This window comes from Argiope bruennichi, chromosome 5 (genome assembly GCF_947563725.1).
Source record: "Argiope bruennichi chromosome 5, qqArgBrue1.1, whole genome shotgun sequence".
NCBI lineage: Eukaryota > Metazoa > Arthropoda > Arachnida > Araneae > Araneidae > Argiope > Argiope bruennichi.
In genome coordinates this window covers 80792995-80811243 of record NC_079155.1, presented here as the reverse complement: position 1 = coordinate 80811243, position 18249 = coordinate 80792995, and the positions used below count along the sequence as shown (strand labels likewise).

At 25.9% G+C, this 18249-nt stretch overlaps 1 protein-coding gene across 1 annotated transcript; it reads right to left on the bottom strand.

Moving 5' to 3' along the window:
- Positions 1-32: 32 nt before the first annotated feature.
- On the bottom strand, positions 33-18129 carry LOC129968501 (palmitoyltransferase ZDHHC3-like). The gene is made up of 8 exons (XM_056082442.1): positions 17852-18129; positions 13897-14062; positions 13118-13224; positions 11306-11367; positions 11081-11177; positions 7452-7524; positions 6538-6646; positions 33-4198 (listed from the first exon to the last, which is right to left on the bottom strand). Exons 1-8 carry the CDS (start codon positions 17968-17970, stop codon positions 4122-4124), a joined length of 810 nt encoding a protein of 269 aa, XP_055938417.1. The 5' UTR covers positions 17971-18129; the 3' UTR covers positions 33-4121.
- Between the last annotated feature and the right edge of the window lie 120 nt (positions 18130-18249).

Here is an 18249-nt window from a genome sequence, read left to right as displayed (position 1 = left end):
TTTGATCTAAACAGATTTACAATAAATAAATAAATAAATTATAGAAAATAACATTATATATTTGATGATTCATACAACCTTTTTATGTAACTATAAAAATGATTAAAAGTTTTATACAACTTCATGCATGAACTTTTATTTATTGATAATAATCAGTATATTGAATAAATATAAGCATGCTAATAAAATAATTCAAGGAAAACTAATCATTTTTATAATAGTTATGAAATATTACTTCGCAATATTTTTAAGTTACCTTATGTAGTGATAAGGCATTTGATGTATTTTTTAACCCCATGGAATGTCTAAAAATAAGTATTCAAAATGAAATAATTTTATGAAAACAGATCTGAATGAGGAATTTGCTGAAAATGTATTAAATTTATTCAATCCATAATAAAAAGGAAATGTAAGTTACTAAACTTATTATATATAAATTTATGATAATCAGCATGTAGATTAAAAATATTTTATTTCTCACTTCTTCAAAGAATGTTAAATTTTAATAAGTTCCAAAACATATTCAGTATAGGAAGCCTTTAAAACTAATGAGAGCCAATTTACATTCTTGGTCTTGAATCCCCTTTCTTTTTCAGTTGGAAAATAAAAATGACAATTACAACTTTAAAGAGTTTGATTAATTTTATATAACAACAGAAGCCAAAAAACATGTATTGCTTATGTTTCATTATTTTAAATTCTTCTCTTTTAGATATAACTTGGAAGAATTTTATTGTAGTTGTTTAAAAATCTAACACGCACACTATCACAGTTCAAATTTACGAAAAGGTAAAGCAGTTTTTGAAATACCTCTGTCCAAATCACACACAAAAGCAAATGAATTTTATTTATAGCACCAAACTGTAATTTGTTTATACAATAATTAACACCATTACGTTCTTAAGGGCTGTACACTATACTTCTGTTTTAAGAGTACTTAAATAAATATAAAGAAGGTGTTGATGATTATTGTTAAACAATTAACACAATTCATTCAAAAGGCATTTCATACAAAAAAAAATATCTAATTATTAATCTACTATGAGAGTTTGATAGTTTCTTCTATAAATTAACATACTAACAACTGCATGACTCACCAGTGATTCATATTTAATATCTAGTTATACCAAACTACCTATTTAATTTGATGACTCCCTCCTCTATTACATATAAGAAATAGCAAAGAAAGGGAATCATCAAATTAGATAGATTTTCTGATATCAGGTTTGAATCATAGTAGTGAACATGTTAAATTTATGTGACTTAGAACCTATGAGGCTCATTGAAAAGACCAGGAAACTTCATAAAAAAAAATATATATATACAGGAAATATTGTTTGACATTTTTGCTGATTTCTAGGGTTTTTTGTTTTGACCTGACATATTTGTTCTATTTTTAGCTCTTAAGATATAGTGAATTTTTGTTTTCCTGAACTCTTTAACCCATAAATTAAACTCCTAAAGAAAGTCTTTTGCCAAATTCCAGTTGAGTTTAAAAGCTACAATGTTTTGTCTTTTATACATATTGATTATATTTCATCATTGAATTTTTCAATTATATCATTATATTTCCTAATGATATAATTTTGAAAATAACTACATTAAATTTAGTAATAAGATTAATCATCAAATTAAAACAGACAGCTGTCTTTTGAATATCCAGAGAACACCATATTATTTTTGCAAACTTACATAAACAAGAAATATTAATTATATTTTGAACACATTCTGATAAAATATTTTTCTGGAAGAATACCAAGTATGAAAGATGCAATGTTTTCTGGAAAACAAAGAGGCATACATTATGAAAAAAATAAGAACACTGAGTAAAAATTTCTTAAGAAAGACAAGATTTTCTTCGTTAAGTTTAAATCAGAAAAGAAATATGAAAGCATACTGGATTTTTGATAAATAGAGGTTTGAGTAATGGAAGTCAAAATATTTTTTATGTCATCTCAACTATTTAGCACTGCAAACAAAATTGTTTTTGAGTATTTGCCACACAAGAATATTATATTTAGCAGTATCAAAAAAGATTATAAGTGGATTGAAAAAAATACAAATAAAATAAAATCACTAGATAAAAAGCTATATATTAAAATTATCAAAAATATTTCTTTAATAACTATATTAAAATTATTCCTTTCCTCAGTAATTTAAATTTTGGAAATTGCATAAAAACTTTTTATGAACCAAATTATTTTAAAAATCTTACTAGAGCAATAAACTTGTTTTTAATGAAAATAAAAGTTTTATCACCCCTAATATACTTGAAATAAATTTTAGGATTCCTCTTCTTATTATTTCATGAATATTGAAATTATCATAGATCATCTTACAAAACAAAGCAAACATCCAGAGTTGTTGGCCCTCGAGGTCATTGGTGATATCCCTGATCAAGCCTTGAAAATCTACACTGATGGAAGCAAAATAGAATCTGGGAGAACTGGAAGTGGTATATTTTTAAAATCAAGTAGAGGGGAATTGAGGCATTGTTTTAGAAACTCAGACCATAGCTCAGTTTTTCGATCTAAACTTTTTGCTATTAACAAAGTTTTGGAGACTGATAATTCCCAAATGTGGATCCTCACAGACAACAAGAGCTCAATACAATATTTAAAGGACTGGCCACATATTCATGACAAGTTGGGCCAAGACATTATCTCCAAATTAACTACATTTGCAAGGATCGGATCAGTGAGCATACAGTGGATCCCGTCTTGTGTGGGCATCCATGGAAATGAAACTGCAGATGTTCTGGCCAAGGAAGGAAACCTAAGTAGCAATCCCCCCTCTTCTAGATTGCAGGCCTCAGAGATCCACACCGGGTTTAAACAAAGGACTAAAACGAAATGGAGGATTCCCCCAGAGCATGACTGGTATGCCAGTTAGCATCCAGGCTTGTCTCTTGCATGCACCAGTCCAAGGAGTGTTCAAACACTCTTATCTAGGTTAAGGTCTGGCCATACAAAAAGTTTTTTTTTCAACAGAAGCCAAAAGATGTATACTCCTAGCCACTGCTCGGCCGACGCTTCTTCCCCTCATATCATTGAATGTATTGTCGCCTTTGTAAGGCAGCTGGTGAATGAGGGGAAGTCATTTTACAATCTTATCATGAGATACGATCTCTTGGACTTGGTTTGAATTGGTGTTCAATCCAAAAGGGATAAGAAACAACAACATCATAGTTTTATTAATGTATTATTGTCTAGAGCTCTAGCTTCATTATTTGATGTGTCCAATACTAGAAAGTAAAAGACTAATATTCTTCACAATGAGTATTTTAATCATTCTTTAATTTTTTCCCCAAATTTTATTATTAATCATCCTTAATTAAAATTTATTTTGTATTCTATACGACACGTGAAATATATATATATGTTTAAGCAAAATATTTTTAAATAAAGCACAATAATAATTTCAGATATTTATTCTTTATGACGAAAAATCAAAATGATGCAAGATGTATTTCATTATTCTTAAAAAGTTCATATCTACCTAATTTTGCATTTCTTTTAGCAAGCCAATGAATAATTTGTTATAATGAGACATTGTACTTGAAAGGTAGATTTTTAAACAGTGTTCACTAATATAAATATATGAAAAATTGAATGTCTGTAAATAATGCAAGAGAAGCTCTTGTCATTTAAAGAAAAATCTGAATCGAAATAGAGCGATTTGGAATCATTCATCTAAATAATTTTATAAATTAATAATAATCACAAGTATTTTTATCCAGTTATTGCACAATTTCAGAGTAAATTTTTGTATACAATAAAAAAAAATTATTGCTAAAATATAGCAACCAAAAAATAAAACATTCTGGCATATTTATACAAAGCTTATATACAGTAATAACAAAATTATCAGTATGCTACTTAAATAATCTCAAATGGTCTTATAAAAATAAGTACAGTTTTTTCAGTAAAATTCATACTGATGTATGTGTGTATATATATATATGTATGTATGTACAATTAATATAAGACATTTAAAATGGATAATAGCAATACTTCAAAAGTTTGCTTGAATGATATAAATATTTGAATTTTCTGAAAGCACATAAGTTGGGTCCCTTTTTCATCTTATGAATCAAAATGGGATTGAAGTTGGGAAGTGAGTTAAACTTCATACGATGCAAGATTTTCGATGTTCCTTGGAGGGCTTTGACAAGGAAATATCCACAACAGAGGTGAACCTTGAAAAAAATCATCCTTATTAAATGAAAAATTAAGCTATTTTTAAAAAATTTAAATATAAAAATAACTTAGGAGAACCTGTGACACTAAAATTATCAAAAAATAAATAAGAAATTTTGCACATTTATTATTATTTTTTGTGCTATTATGTACAAATAAAAATTGAAACAAATAACTCAGCCTGGAGATTCATTTAAAAAAAAAGAGAAACAATGAAATTAGAATATTTGATGCAAATTATAAAATTAGAATTTAAATTGTGTTAAAATAAATCATGACTTTTGGAATAACCAGTAAGTTCAACCCCTAAAATGGAATATTTCAGCAGATGAAGCAAAACCTTCACATGTTGCTTAATATAGTTAATACGCCAGGTGACAATAACTTGATTTAAAAAGATTTCAAATTGATGAAATAGCAATAATAAACCATTGTGCTTAAAAAAATTTTTTAATAAAGGTAAGTTTTATAAAAAAGATTTCTATAAACCAGTAAAATGTAAATGAAAGAAATCTGATCTCAAATGGACAAATACTTTTCAAAAGATAATGCCAAAAGTACATTTATGCAGTTCATGTACTACAGTGATTAGAAAAAAAAAAAAAAAAAAGCAGCCAGAATTGTAGCATAAAGCTGAAAGTATCAATTTATTGGTTTATTTGTTTTATCTCCTTCACAGTAATATCTTCTGACACCAACGAATTTCTGCCAAAGTTTTTTTCTAAACATTTAAATACAGCTTTAAATCATTTTTATAAAAGCCCTTCACAGTTCATAGTGAATTTTCTTTTATCAAATTATTGAATTTAGGATGATGTCCATGAAGAGGCATTCCAACCATGGAAACAAACAATCACACTGTGCCACATCATATGAATATGATGCTTGTAGGTAGTATTTATTGAATGTCTGGTTAAAAACTCATGAATAATAATTACACACTGAGAAAATGTATTATAGAGTGTAAAATTTATAAATTTTCTCATTCAGGTCGTTTTTAATAAATTATTACTTCATAAAAACATTCAAATAATAACTTTTACTGATTCTCTGGCTAGTTGGTAAGAATTTAAAATACACAACATTCACAATAAAGAGACAGGATTACAAGAACAAGTTTGATGAAATCTAGCAAGATGAGAGCTGCTAATTAAATTGTTGATTAAAATCTGGATGAACCCATTTGCTTTTTAATCCGAGGATTAATATTTTACAACTATCCAAATGATTGTAAAATAATCTTCCGATAACCTCTATTATTTCTCCACAGATCTCAAAAAATTATGCAAAACCTCAAAACTAAATTGCATGATTTTTTTGCCAAACTTTGATTTTTCTTTGGGTTTAACCAAATATGATAAGCCAATTAAGGCTGCTAGGAGGTCAACTGACAAAAATCTGATATAATACACTTAAGTCTTACTTCCAAAATATCAAATTAAAAAAAACCTACATGAAATTTTAAAATTCAGAGTACAAAATGCAGTGATTCACAATCATGACTGCTGGTATATTAACTTTCAAGGCTGTAAATGTAATAGATATGTTAGATACAGTAAACATGCACACAAATACTTCCTTTCATATAGATATCAGAAAGCATAGCTATGACAACTGTGTGCAGTTATTACATAAATATCAAAGGCTAGAATAAATGACAATTTCATTTTCCAATAAATGAATGGATATTGAAGAATCAATTAAAGATCTAGAAAATTCACAAGTTCTACAATATAAATGAGAATAAATTTAAATTAAAAAGTAATGAAGAAAACGCAAATTATTTTTATAGACACTCTCCAGTGGAAATTATGTCAGTATATTATTCATATTTTGCTACCAATAAATAAAATCAAAATTGAGTTAAAAGTTATCTATATTATTCCAAGTATACAAGAGCAATATTTTTTTAACTAATTCAAAGATTATATTATAATTATGATAATACTAAAAATAGATACCATACAAGAGAAAATTAAAAATGATACTTAAGTGCCAATGTATAAAAACCATTTTAAATAGAATTGATAATAATGTCAAATTTCATCTTAATTTATATGGATATTATGGTTTGCAGTTCTTAATATGGCTTTTTTATTAACATTTAAAAATAATAAATTTAGCTTAGTATGTATTAATTGATTAAAACAAATTTATGTAAAAAGAGTAAAAATTGAAATAAAATAAAATTTAAAAGAAATTTAAATAAATATCAAATATTCTGTCAATAGAGATTTTAAATACTATGCTCTTTAATTATAAATTTACTAATTTTCCTATTCTAAGAATATATATATTAAACTAAATGAAAAACAAACTTTGTCCAAAAATTCTTTACCTCGTCCAAAAACTTCACTCAAAAGAGCCATTTTTGGTTTTCTTGGTCTGTGAGGTCCTTTTTTCTGTAAATGCTCAATAGCTGTTTCATCAGACAATATAGCTTGAAACTAAAAAAAATAATGAAACAATATATGAAATATCAAGTAAATATAATTTAAAACATCCATTCCATTTATTTCTCAGTAGTATTCCAAAATAACATTAATTTATAAATGAATGAAAGGATGTTACTGGAATCTGGTAAACTTCTACGTTTTTTTTTTTTCCATTAATTTAAAAACTCAAAATTTTAAATACTTCTGATAGAATCTTAAAGATTATAATATCTCCTTCTTATTTTTGCTATTGTATTAAATTTTTTAATTGTATTAAACTACATGATATCAGTTATTACAGAAATATTTATCTTTTTAAATAATGTAAAGGTAGTCTATACAATATAACAGAATTCGAAAAAAAATTGAATAATTATAACAATTTTATGATACCTTAATTTCCAAATAAACATTAACAAATTAAAATAAAGGGATTAGTTGTAATATTAAAAATTATTACTTTTTATTAATATTTTTCTTCTAGAATGGCTTCAATGGAACTGCTAAATGTTATCCTATTTGAGGGACTTAACTGCTAAGATTTCATAAAATCATTACTCAAAATTTTAGATGTATTTTATTATTTGCTTATGAAATTGTAACTAATACTATAAATGATAAAAATCATTAATTAGTAAGGTCATTTCAAAATCCTACTTAAGGTGCAATATGTACCATGAATGAAAAAATAATAATTCTTTTTCCTTTAAGAAAGACATCTCATGACAATAAAGAAAAACAAATAAAATTTTTAGCAATTAATTAAAAATATATATAAATATGTTTAAAACAATAAGAAAAAACAATACACATATACCTGATCACACATTATAGCAATTACAAATACTCCAAATAGAATACTTTCAATTAAAAGAAGCACAGTATGTATCCTAAAAAGTAAAAATGAAATTACCTTAATTATAATATACACATAAATGTATTGCAAATATATATATATTTAATTTTCGAAATTGTGGAAGGGAAGAACGGTAATATATATATATATATATATATATATATATATATATATATATATATATATATATATATATATATATATATATATATATATATATATATGTATATATATATGTATATATTTATTTGTTATTTGAAAATAACAAAGAAAGATAAACTAAAAGGTAATTGTGCAGTTTCTTTAAATGACTGCTAAAGAACAAAATATTTATAAAAAATTTGTTTAATGCATCTCATTAAATTAAATTATTAAAATGCATTATAAAGTATATAGATCACAGTAAAATGTTGGCATTAAAACATTTTAATATTTTAAAAATTCATATAATTCTCAAATACAAAAACAAAATATGGATTCAATTAGGGTATTTGGAAACAAATTTTACAGGCATTTTTTGCTTTCTCAAATACTAAATATATAAGAGAAAATATTGTAATCACCAAAAAAATCTGAAAATGAGATTTTTATAAGCCCCCCCCCCACACACACACAAATTTAGTGTAGATCAATATCAAATCTGTCAAAGCATTAACTATCTGATGGTCTACATTCTGCATGCATATAAATGTTATAATTCAAAAACATAATGCATATAAATAAAATTTGGTTTAGAGAGTTAGCATCTAAAGTACAGATCCTTATGAAATTTTGAGCTGCATCTGTCAAATGGTTAGCTTCAGTCTGTTTATATTTTTACTGCATATAAGTATGATAGATCACAATTACAAAAACATAAATAAATGAAAGATGGTATTTGATCTTTTGATTATACCTCTAGTTCTGTGTCATATTTTGATTTCAATTGGCAGTAAAAAAAGAGCATTAAAAAGGCATATTAGGTTTTCTGGCACTTGTGCATTAACTACATCAGAGTGATTCAGTCGTCTTTGGGTTGCTGTGGGTAGATGGTGCCACAACAGATGTACGAAGGTTGAAGGTTCATTGTCCGAGGTCACCAATGTACGACTTTTGGTATAAGCGAGGATAGAACCAGGGACCTTGTGGTTCGCAGACGAGTAACAAGACCACAAGGCAAGAGCAACTGCTTGTGTTTCATAGCTGTTAACTGTCTTATAAGCTTTCACCACAATATTATAACGCACATAACATTCATATACAAGATTCTGAAAATAAAAATCTAAGTAAACATGGTGTTCATAGAATATCTCAAGGTTCACAATTTTATGTGGGGGTGGGGAAAGTGATTAGACTTTCAAACCCTCTAAATTGCAGTATTTTTACTGTTTTTCAACAAAGTGGAGTATTGATCTAAAACAAATTCTCTCTGAGGGTCTTATGCTGTTGCGGTAGTTTAATAAAAATTTGTTATGTGTTGTTGATTTCTGCAAATACTGTTTTTGAGTAAAATTCAGTAGCATTGTACTACTAGCAATTTTGTGCTTTCTCATGGAATGAGGCATAGTTATTCATTTTTGAGCTTGCTGGACCTTTCACTGAAACCTATCAGATGGATTATCTGCAATAACATATATATATATATATATATTTGCAATAAAAGTCTATTTGCCTCATGATGAAAATGAAATGACAATATGAGAACACAACCCAATTTCTCAGTAGAAAATTCAAATATGCAATTTGATATTTCTTTGTAATTGTTATAGCTTATATATCTAAAAAATATGAAGCTTTCTTCAGTATAAAGGAAGTTATATATTTCTTAGATGTATAGGATATAACATAACCTGAATAAATGAACAATGAAATTCATGAAAGTTTCGGTTTTAGTTTTTTGAACACATAACTAAAGTAAACAAACATCATTGCAGGGAAAGAAAAAAAAAACCTTGAATCATACTTTTCTTTCTTATCTGTATAGTTTCAATAAAGCACATTAAAGCTTTTTCTATGAGCTCATTATTTCCAATAACTCCTTTATCCTAATTATCTTTCTTGATCATAAAATAAATTATTAATAATTCGATAAATATTTTTTTAAGGTTCCTAAATAAAAACTCAATGATTAATTCTGACAATTTTAAATTCTAACATTACATTTATGTAGAGAAATTAATTAAATCAGTCCTCAAATTAATTACATTACATTATATAATTATTTACAACTACTCATCACAGTTACTTATACATGTAATTGTTTCTAGAATGAAGTATTTATTTGCCAATTAAAAATTACAAAGGCAAGTTTCCCCATTTATTAACAATGATTATAAAAAATTGAATTCATACTCAATATATATGCTAGTTCTCAAGCCTAAAAAACAAAATATCATCTTGAAAATTCTGATAAGCTTGATATAAAATAGGAATGTTTACTTATGACAAAAACAATTTACAATATAATATTGATGATATATGATAAATATTACACTATTTTAACAATGATCTATTTATCAAAACTGTTTCAAAGAATATTCTAAAGAAGGTTCACCTGATGACACAAACTCTATGGCTTAAAATAATTTAATTACAAATAAAGAAAGTCACAATTGCAAATGTGAAAAAGTACGATTATATAAATTAAAATTAAATTGTAACAGAGTAAAAACTATAACATCATGAACTTCCGAGCCTGCTAAGCTTCAACACATTTAATAGTTCAGATTATTGCAAAATTTGATGATCTTCAAAGTAGTTGTCTGTCTCATAATATGGTGATTAGAAAAGTCGAATTTTCCCCCTATTTCCAGAATCAAACTTCATTAAGTCTTGAGTTTTTGTATTTCTCAAAGAAGTGTTCAGCATTAAATTTGGTCAAAAAATCACAATTTCTGCAACTATAGACAGCAATTTTTATATTATTGTATTTATGTAAGGTATTTTTAAAAAAATATTTTCTGAATAACAAATTATTTTAATATTAAATAGTATTTTCCCACACAAATAATAAATAGTTTAAAAATTTGTAAGGAAAAATTCCAGAACATAATGCCAAATGTTTTAAAGTTACGAAAAAAAAAAAAAAGGAATAAAGAAAATGTATGCAAACTGAATTAGACAGAATTCGGTTTATAAAAAAAATATGCTCTTGATTGATTATAAAGTATTAACATTAGATTTGGTATTTTCAAGTTGTTCATTATAATTTCACATTACTTTTTGATTGAAATTATTATGTTCTGTTTTTTTTTGCTTATCTCAACATATTTTAAATTATTCTTTTCTTTATTTATTGAATTTTGTAAACTAATTTGTTACACCAATAAAACAGTCTTCCATAGTCATAGTTGGAAAATTCTTTCAAACTATAAATCTATAATGTCTTAGTTACTTTGTAAAAATGAAATGATTTAAATTATTTTCATTAGAACATGCTTTTTATATATTTCTGAAATATGAAAAGGAATAAAATTGTATGAAAATATTATTAAATTCTATAACAAATATGCAGCTTCCAGCAGAATATCAGTAAAGCTAAATAATCTATAAAGATAACTACCACCAATTAAAAAAAATATGAAAGATATCAACATAGTAATCATACTTACACACGATGTTGCCGAAATACAATTTCTTTTTTACAGTCAGTACAGTCTGCAGTCCATGAGATAATAACCATAATAATTGAATATAAACTAGCTAAACCTGGTAAAGAAAATTATTTTTTTATAAAGCTTTATACTAAAAAAATGTCATTAAGAGAAAAAGAGACAAAAAATCTAATTAGAATGAATAAGAATTTAAAAGAAATTCAATGAATTAAAGTCTCTTACCAACAAAAATCAAAAACTGAATAAAGTATTTTTGATTCAATTCACCAACACAGTTGTTAATCCTAAATAGAAATATAAGGAGATTAAACTCTTTGCTGTAAATTAACAATGAAAATGAAATTTTTTTACTTTCATACCTAGAATAAAAAATTGAAAGAGACACATTCAGTAAGCATACACAAATAAAGAGGGGGGGGGGCGAGGGTTGCTGCAAACTATCCATGAAAATAAATGTTGAATTTTTTTATAATTTTATATGAAACATGCTTTATAGAAGGAAATCATGCAAGAGTTATAGTTTGCAAAATTCTTATTTTAGACCTGATTTATATATTTGAATATTAATCAGATGATGATGAACTCATATTTAATAATAGGAAAACATGTGATAGTACTTTTGATCAAACATGCATCATTTAAACTTGAACAAATTTGAAATTTTTTAAAGTAGTTATTCAATTAAATATATTATTTCTGATATAGATAAATGCAGTTATGGGAAATATAATCAAACGATGGATAATTTATCATGTTTTATGAAGTTACATTCATTCTCTTGATATCTTTAATTTATTTAGGAATAACTTCAATGTTTCTTATTTAAAAAAATCAAGTTTATCAAATGTAAGGCAAATTAATACAGCATTAAATTATATTTATGTTCCTATCTTCAACATTTTCCTGTTATTTACAATACTCTTTTGATGGTCCTTTTAGACTTCTGAAACATTTGTATCAGTACAAAGAAATTCCAGCGATTTGTCCCTTGATAAATGTTATAGATGAGTAAATAATGCATTTTAAATAATTAAGACAAAATGCAAAAATTTAGTTTAACATTTTGTGTTTTGATGTGAAAACATTTATTAATATTGATAATTCAATTACCACCTGCAATTTCAAGCAAAATAAATAGCTCTGAAGGGTTCTCATTTTTGAAAGGAAAAAAAGATGCAAAAAAATTCATTAAACTATAAAATCAAATGTCTATGGTTCTGACTAAAATAACTATCTTTTGCACTTAGATAGAAGATGACCTTTACTTTTCTTTTCACTTTGGAAAAAGGATTTTGCTTTTCTTTTTGATACTGTTCTATAGTGCCTACACTTTTTTATTCCTTTCCTTTCCTTCTCTCTCTCTCTTTTTAAATGGTCAAAGTCAGATATATAAAAAATGATAGATTTCACTGAGTTTAATGGATAACCATACTTGACTTACAGAGGGTCAAGGGGTCATTTTAATATTATATATATTGGCCAAAATTTCATTGCCAAATTCCTTCTTCATTTGGCATATGATGTTATGGAAGATATTCTAAAAAGGATCTGTAATCTGCATCAATAATTCAGATGTAATTTAAGAACTTTAACTGATAGTAAAATACAATAAGCTTTTAATTTTCAATACTAAATAATCTGCATTTTAATTAATTTTTTTATTACAATTGAAAATGAAACATTAATTATTACATAATTAAAAGTGGTTTAATATTTATGTAAAGGATGCTTTTTATTCATTATTATATATGTTTTAATGAAATTTAATGCACATTAGTCTTTTTCATGTGCATCTGTTCTCCAAGAGGTTAATTAAAACTGGTATCATGATAATGTGCAAATTTTGAAAGCACTTATTTCAAAAAAAAATAAGACGAGCAATCAAAAAGGCAATTTCATTTGGAAAATTTGAATGCAGTTATATATATAAAATATAATCAGAAAAATAGGAAATAAATCATTACAAATATAAATTTAATGACTTATTAAAAGCAAATTTACTCTTCCAATAAGAAAAAAAAACCTATAACATACCATGGACAATGATGATCCATTCGGCGTATACAACGTCTGCAAATTCGGCAGTGATGAGCTCGAGGTGGTCTGTAAGTTTCACATCTTGAACAAACAGTCCAATCCTCCTTTGAGGAAAGAAAGAAAAAAAAAGTGAAAACCAAAATCAAATTGAATATTTGATATTAATTTATGTTATGAAAATGCATCAATCTTTTTACAAATAAAAAGAAGACATTAATTCAATTTTATTCTCTAACATAGTGAAATGGTACTATTATCAAAAGTCAATGTTAATTAAGAATGATCTTATTTTAATTGAAGTATTTTAGATTGCATTTAGCAATTATACTTTAATTGATAAGAGTATCATGCATTATATTTGATAACAAACATAAATAAATAAAAATTAAAAAAAGCAGATTTTAAAATTTAGTTATAAAAAATTCTAAAATCTAAACTTTTAAAGAAAATGCATAAAAATTACTGCATTTATATCTTTCTCCCTACAATTTAGTATATGTAGTTATAAAGAATAATCAATTTTAGATTATTCATATATGCAGTAAGTATTATACGTAATTACAGATACATCAAATTAAATATTTACATGGGAATATTTCTACAAATAATTATCATTAAAATCTAATTTGGCTCTCCTTATTACTTTTTCTTATACTGAAACATCTATAAATTAAATCAATAATAAAAGCTTCAAGTCCCATCAACAAGAAATCAAATATTAGAATTCTGAAAAATATAAATAAAAAGAATCACAAAATAAAATTATTTCCATTTACTTTATTCACAGGTGATCCAGCACCTCCACTATGCATATCAGAAAAGTCTAAATTGTTATCAGGGAAAGGAACTATTCCAGGATCTGAGAACACAGCACGAAGATGAGCCATGATAAGTAAAAATACTATGGTGTTAAAGCATACAACATTGAAAGCTCCCCATAAACTGGAAAAAAATAGAAAAATTGAATGGCTATTTACTTTAAATTAACAAATTTAAATTTTATCAGGACAAGAATAAGTGATAGTTAAGGACAGAAACAAGCAACAGTTAATTTGTAAATATTTGATAAAATAAATTTTAATAAAGTAAAATTATATATGACAGCATCCATTATATGAAACTGCACTTCACTCACATTTGATAACAGATAATTGCTGAGCATAAATATTGGTGGTAAATGTGATTTTTTTAATTATCTTAGTAATCATCAAAATATATAGACAGCATCAAACAAAGAAATTTTTCATTCATAAGTTAAAAGTAGGAAAAATGCAAAAGCTTATTTTATATATAGCATGGATTTTCAATCTATCATCATCTAGCAAAATAAGTTCCTTGAAAAACAAATGGAAGAATGACAGAAGGAAATTAATAGTAATTTAATGACCATGCAATATTTATTTTTTAAAATAATGAAAAAGAAGAAGAATATGCTTTTTGAAGTTTAAGAATTTTTTTCCCCCTAACCATTGTTCCTTCTTTTATTACTCAATCTTCATTTGCAATCCATTAGTAAAATATACTGAACATTAAACTTTCATTCCAAATTAATTGAAATGCTACTTTTAATTATAGATTTCATTATAATGCTAGAAACAAAGTAGAGTAAATTAAATTTCGAACGACTCCATTAGAACCAGTTTTAAAAATTGAAAAAAAAAAAAAAAATCTGCAAAAATTAACCAATACATAAAATTAAAAAAATTATCAAAAAGGGATAAATAAAGGGAAGCATCACATGAATTACATTTGACTTATAGGAAACCATTAAACAGATTTGTAGATATACAATTTTTATGATAAAATAATGAATTTATTGTAAAAGGTATAAAAATAATAGAAAAAAAACAGATATATAACTATTCCACAGAAGAAGGAAAAAATTCAGTCAAAGTGGGAAATAAAAGATTTTTGCAAAAAATCAAATTTAAAAACCTGGAAAATTATTTATTTACTTGAACCCTTAAGTTTGTAAGGCCATTTGAATTCAGTTGCCTTAAAATATTGGAATGCCCGAGTTTCTTTTTCAAAAATAAAAAAAAATTCTCGCCACAAAAACCACAATGATAGCCCGTTTTCTCAATAAGTTGATATAAATAAGAAGATACAGCTTAGTTGAAGGCTTTTAAGGGGAATTTCTTGATAAGCATAAAATTGTTTTTTTTTGTAAGTTTTTTTTTTTAATCTGGTTTTTTAATTTATCTTAGTACAAAAAAGTGATCTTCCTTTGATGGTGTTTTTTCTTCTTCTTTCCTCCCCCCCTTCTGAATTTACATTAGAAATATGAAAATTCCAAACATGTTGATGGAAATAGGTAAAAAAAAACACTATTTTTATATTTGCTAAATGATAACAGACTGAATAGAATGGAAAATTCAATAATATTAATTAACTTTCTAAAAACATATAATTTTATTTCATATGAAATAATTGCTAAGTTTTGCTAGATTTGATAGCTAAACACAAATTTTCCACAAAATGAAAATGGTCGTGTTTATTAGATCCTATAAAACTAAAGTTTCAAATCTAAAGAAATTTGAATTATGTTTGATATAAATAAATTGAAAATTGACTTATTCGGTATTCTCAACTATTATCTATCTAAAGGAGGGTTTACTAAATCAAACATCATTATAAGTGTGCTTGCTGTAGGTCAAAATTATATATGCATCTAATATAGAATAAGTTAATAGCTCCTTTTTTCCCATTTCTTTTTGCTCAGGAAAAGCTGTTTCCTATTGCTTTTTAAAACTGTTTATATTTGTCAGTCTCAGAAAATTTATATAAATGTATAATAATTCACAATATGTATTAACATATATATTTCATCCTGTAAATATGAAATATCACTTCATATTTAAACAGAGTATACTCTAAAATATATTTCACCATATTTAGGGCTAAATCCTAGGGATGGGTACTGCCAAATTTGGCACTAAACTTTAAAGATAAAGTCGCCAGCGTCTCTTGAAAATAGTCATAATATTGAGAAATAAAATTCTGAAGATTACAGTATCTGCGGGGCTTGGCAAGAAAAATTTGGCAGAAAATCGCCAAATGGTACCCATTCTTAGAACTGTACCCCATCTAGTATACATGCACAATAGCAGTTCTCCTAGACCCTTCTATTTGATGAGAGAATCTCTATGAAATTCCATTATGAAATAAATTTATTTATATTACATCCTATTTTAAAGTTTCTTCAGCCCTTACTTCAAAAAATGGAGAAAAAAATTAAAAAATATATTTTCTTAATGATGAAAATTCATAGCTGTCAAATACATGAATAGTGTAAAAACAAATCTGTATGATTTTAAGTTGTTGTTGTTGTTTCTTATGGTACTAGCCATGGACAAGCCCACTGTTACAAAGACAGCGATTTTAAGCCAGTGGGGGAGCGTCTCTTGTTTTTTTTTAATAGCACCAACTAGGGCCAAGAGTACAACTTTGCTACTCACGAAACACTCATTCGCTTGCACAACCCCTTTTTACAGGAGGGCACATTAACACATCTCACAGATAGAACAATGGAAGAACAACCATGCCCAAACCCAGATCATGGGGAAGACGCGCTACCCCTACGCCAGGACGCCGGCATGATTTTAAATAAATACAACCTACGATTCCATTCTTACTTCCTAGTCACTCAGATCCATCTAGGCAAATGCTCATAATGAACAAAGCCTGGGGTAGTCAGTTAACTAGATTTAACAAAGGAGGGGAAAAAATTTTGCTGTGATATCAGGGCGAATCAGGTGGGCAAAAACAGTATTATTAAAAAGAAAGTTTACTGAAAAAAAGAATCAAAGTCTAAATGTGATTTACAAATCACAACATCAAGATACTCTAAATGTAAAAATCAATCCCAGTCATTTAGCTACAAAAAATTGAAATATGATAGTATAAAAAAAATTCAAGAATAAAAATGCTCAGAATTAATAGAACATTATAAGATCTAGACACATCATTCAACAGGTATATTCATATATAAATGAAAAATCAATACTTTCCCATATTAAAATTTCAATGTCATATATATATATATATATATATATATATATATATATATATATATATATATATATATATATATATATATATATATATATATATATAAGTAAATATAATTTAGCAGATGTGTGGCTGAAAAGAAGAAACTTTAGGAATGAATTTCAATTCATTTTACCATGGAGGACATAAATTTTATAAGGGTATGAAAGGTGATACACTTTTGTTTACACCAGAACATAGGAGCACAAATAAAAGTCATTTTTCTCTAGGTGATTTTAATATAAGATTCTGATAAGGATTTTTTTTTTTTTTTGACACACACAGATTTTGAAAATGAAATCTTAAGTAACTTTGAAAGGAATGTTCTGGTGTCAAGGATTTTTATTCCACTACTTGTAACATGAGATTTACCAACACAGCGTTTTTTTAAAAGCACTTGTTAGAAACAATTAAATAAAAAAATGAGAACTGGGTCTGGGAATATGTGAAAATTTTAGAATGAAATAACATAACATAAAAATTAGGAAATTAATTAGGATTTAAATTAGGAGATATATTTTCAATATATATAATGCATTAAAATGTTATTCATAATTTCTAATGGACTTGAAATTCTAAATGTTAAAAATATACACATTTGAATTTAACTCTAACTTTACTAAAATAAAATGCTTTAAGAATTTATAATTCACATTTTTTAAAGAAAAATTTTAATTTTACCTTTGTGACATTGTCGGAATAACCATCCATTCTACAACGGCGTAATCTGCATAAAATACTGCTAAATAAGTTAATATAATGCAGATTATACCACATGGATCAAATCGAAAAACCGCCATCTTTCCTAAATGTAATGTTCTAATTACATTTTATATATAAATATTCGGCTATTGTATTTATTTCTTCACAAAATGCAAAAAGCGACGTCATTAAATTCCATAATTCGACATAAGTATAAACAAACAAAATAACGAAACTTTGTTTGCAGACAGCGCTTAGCAGCCATAATTAAGTTCCCTTGGTTACAGTGAGAAATCGAAACTTTCAGGAAATAAATCAATCAAATCAATATAATATTAAAAGAGAATGAAAAACTAGAAATTTTTAAGATATATATT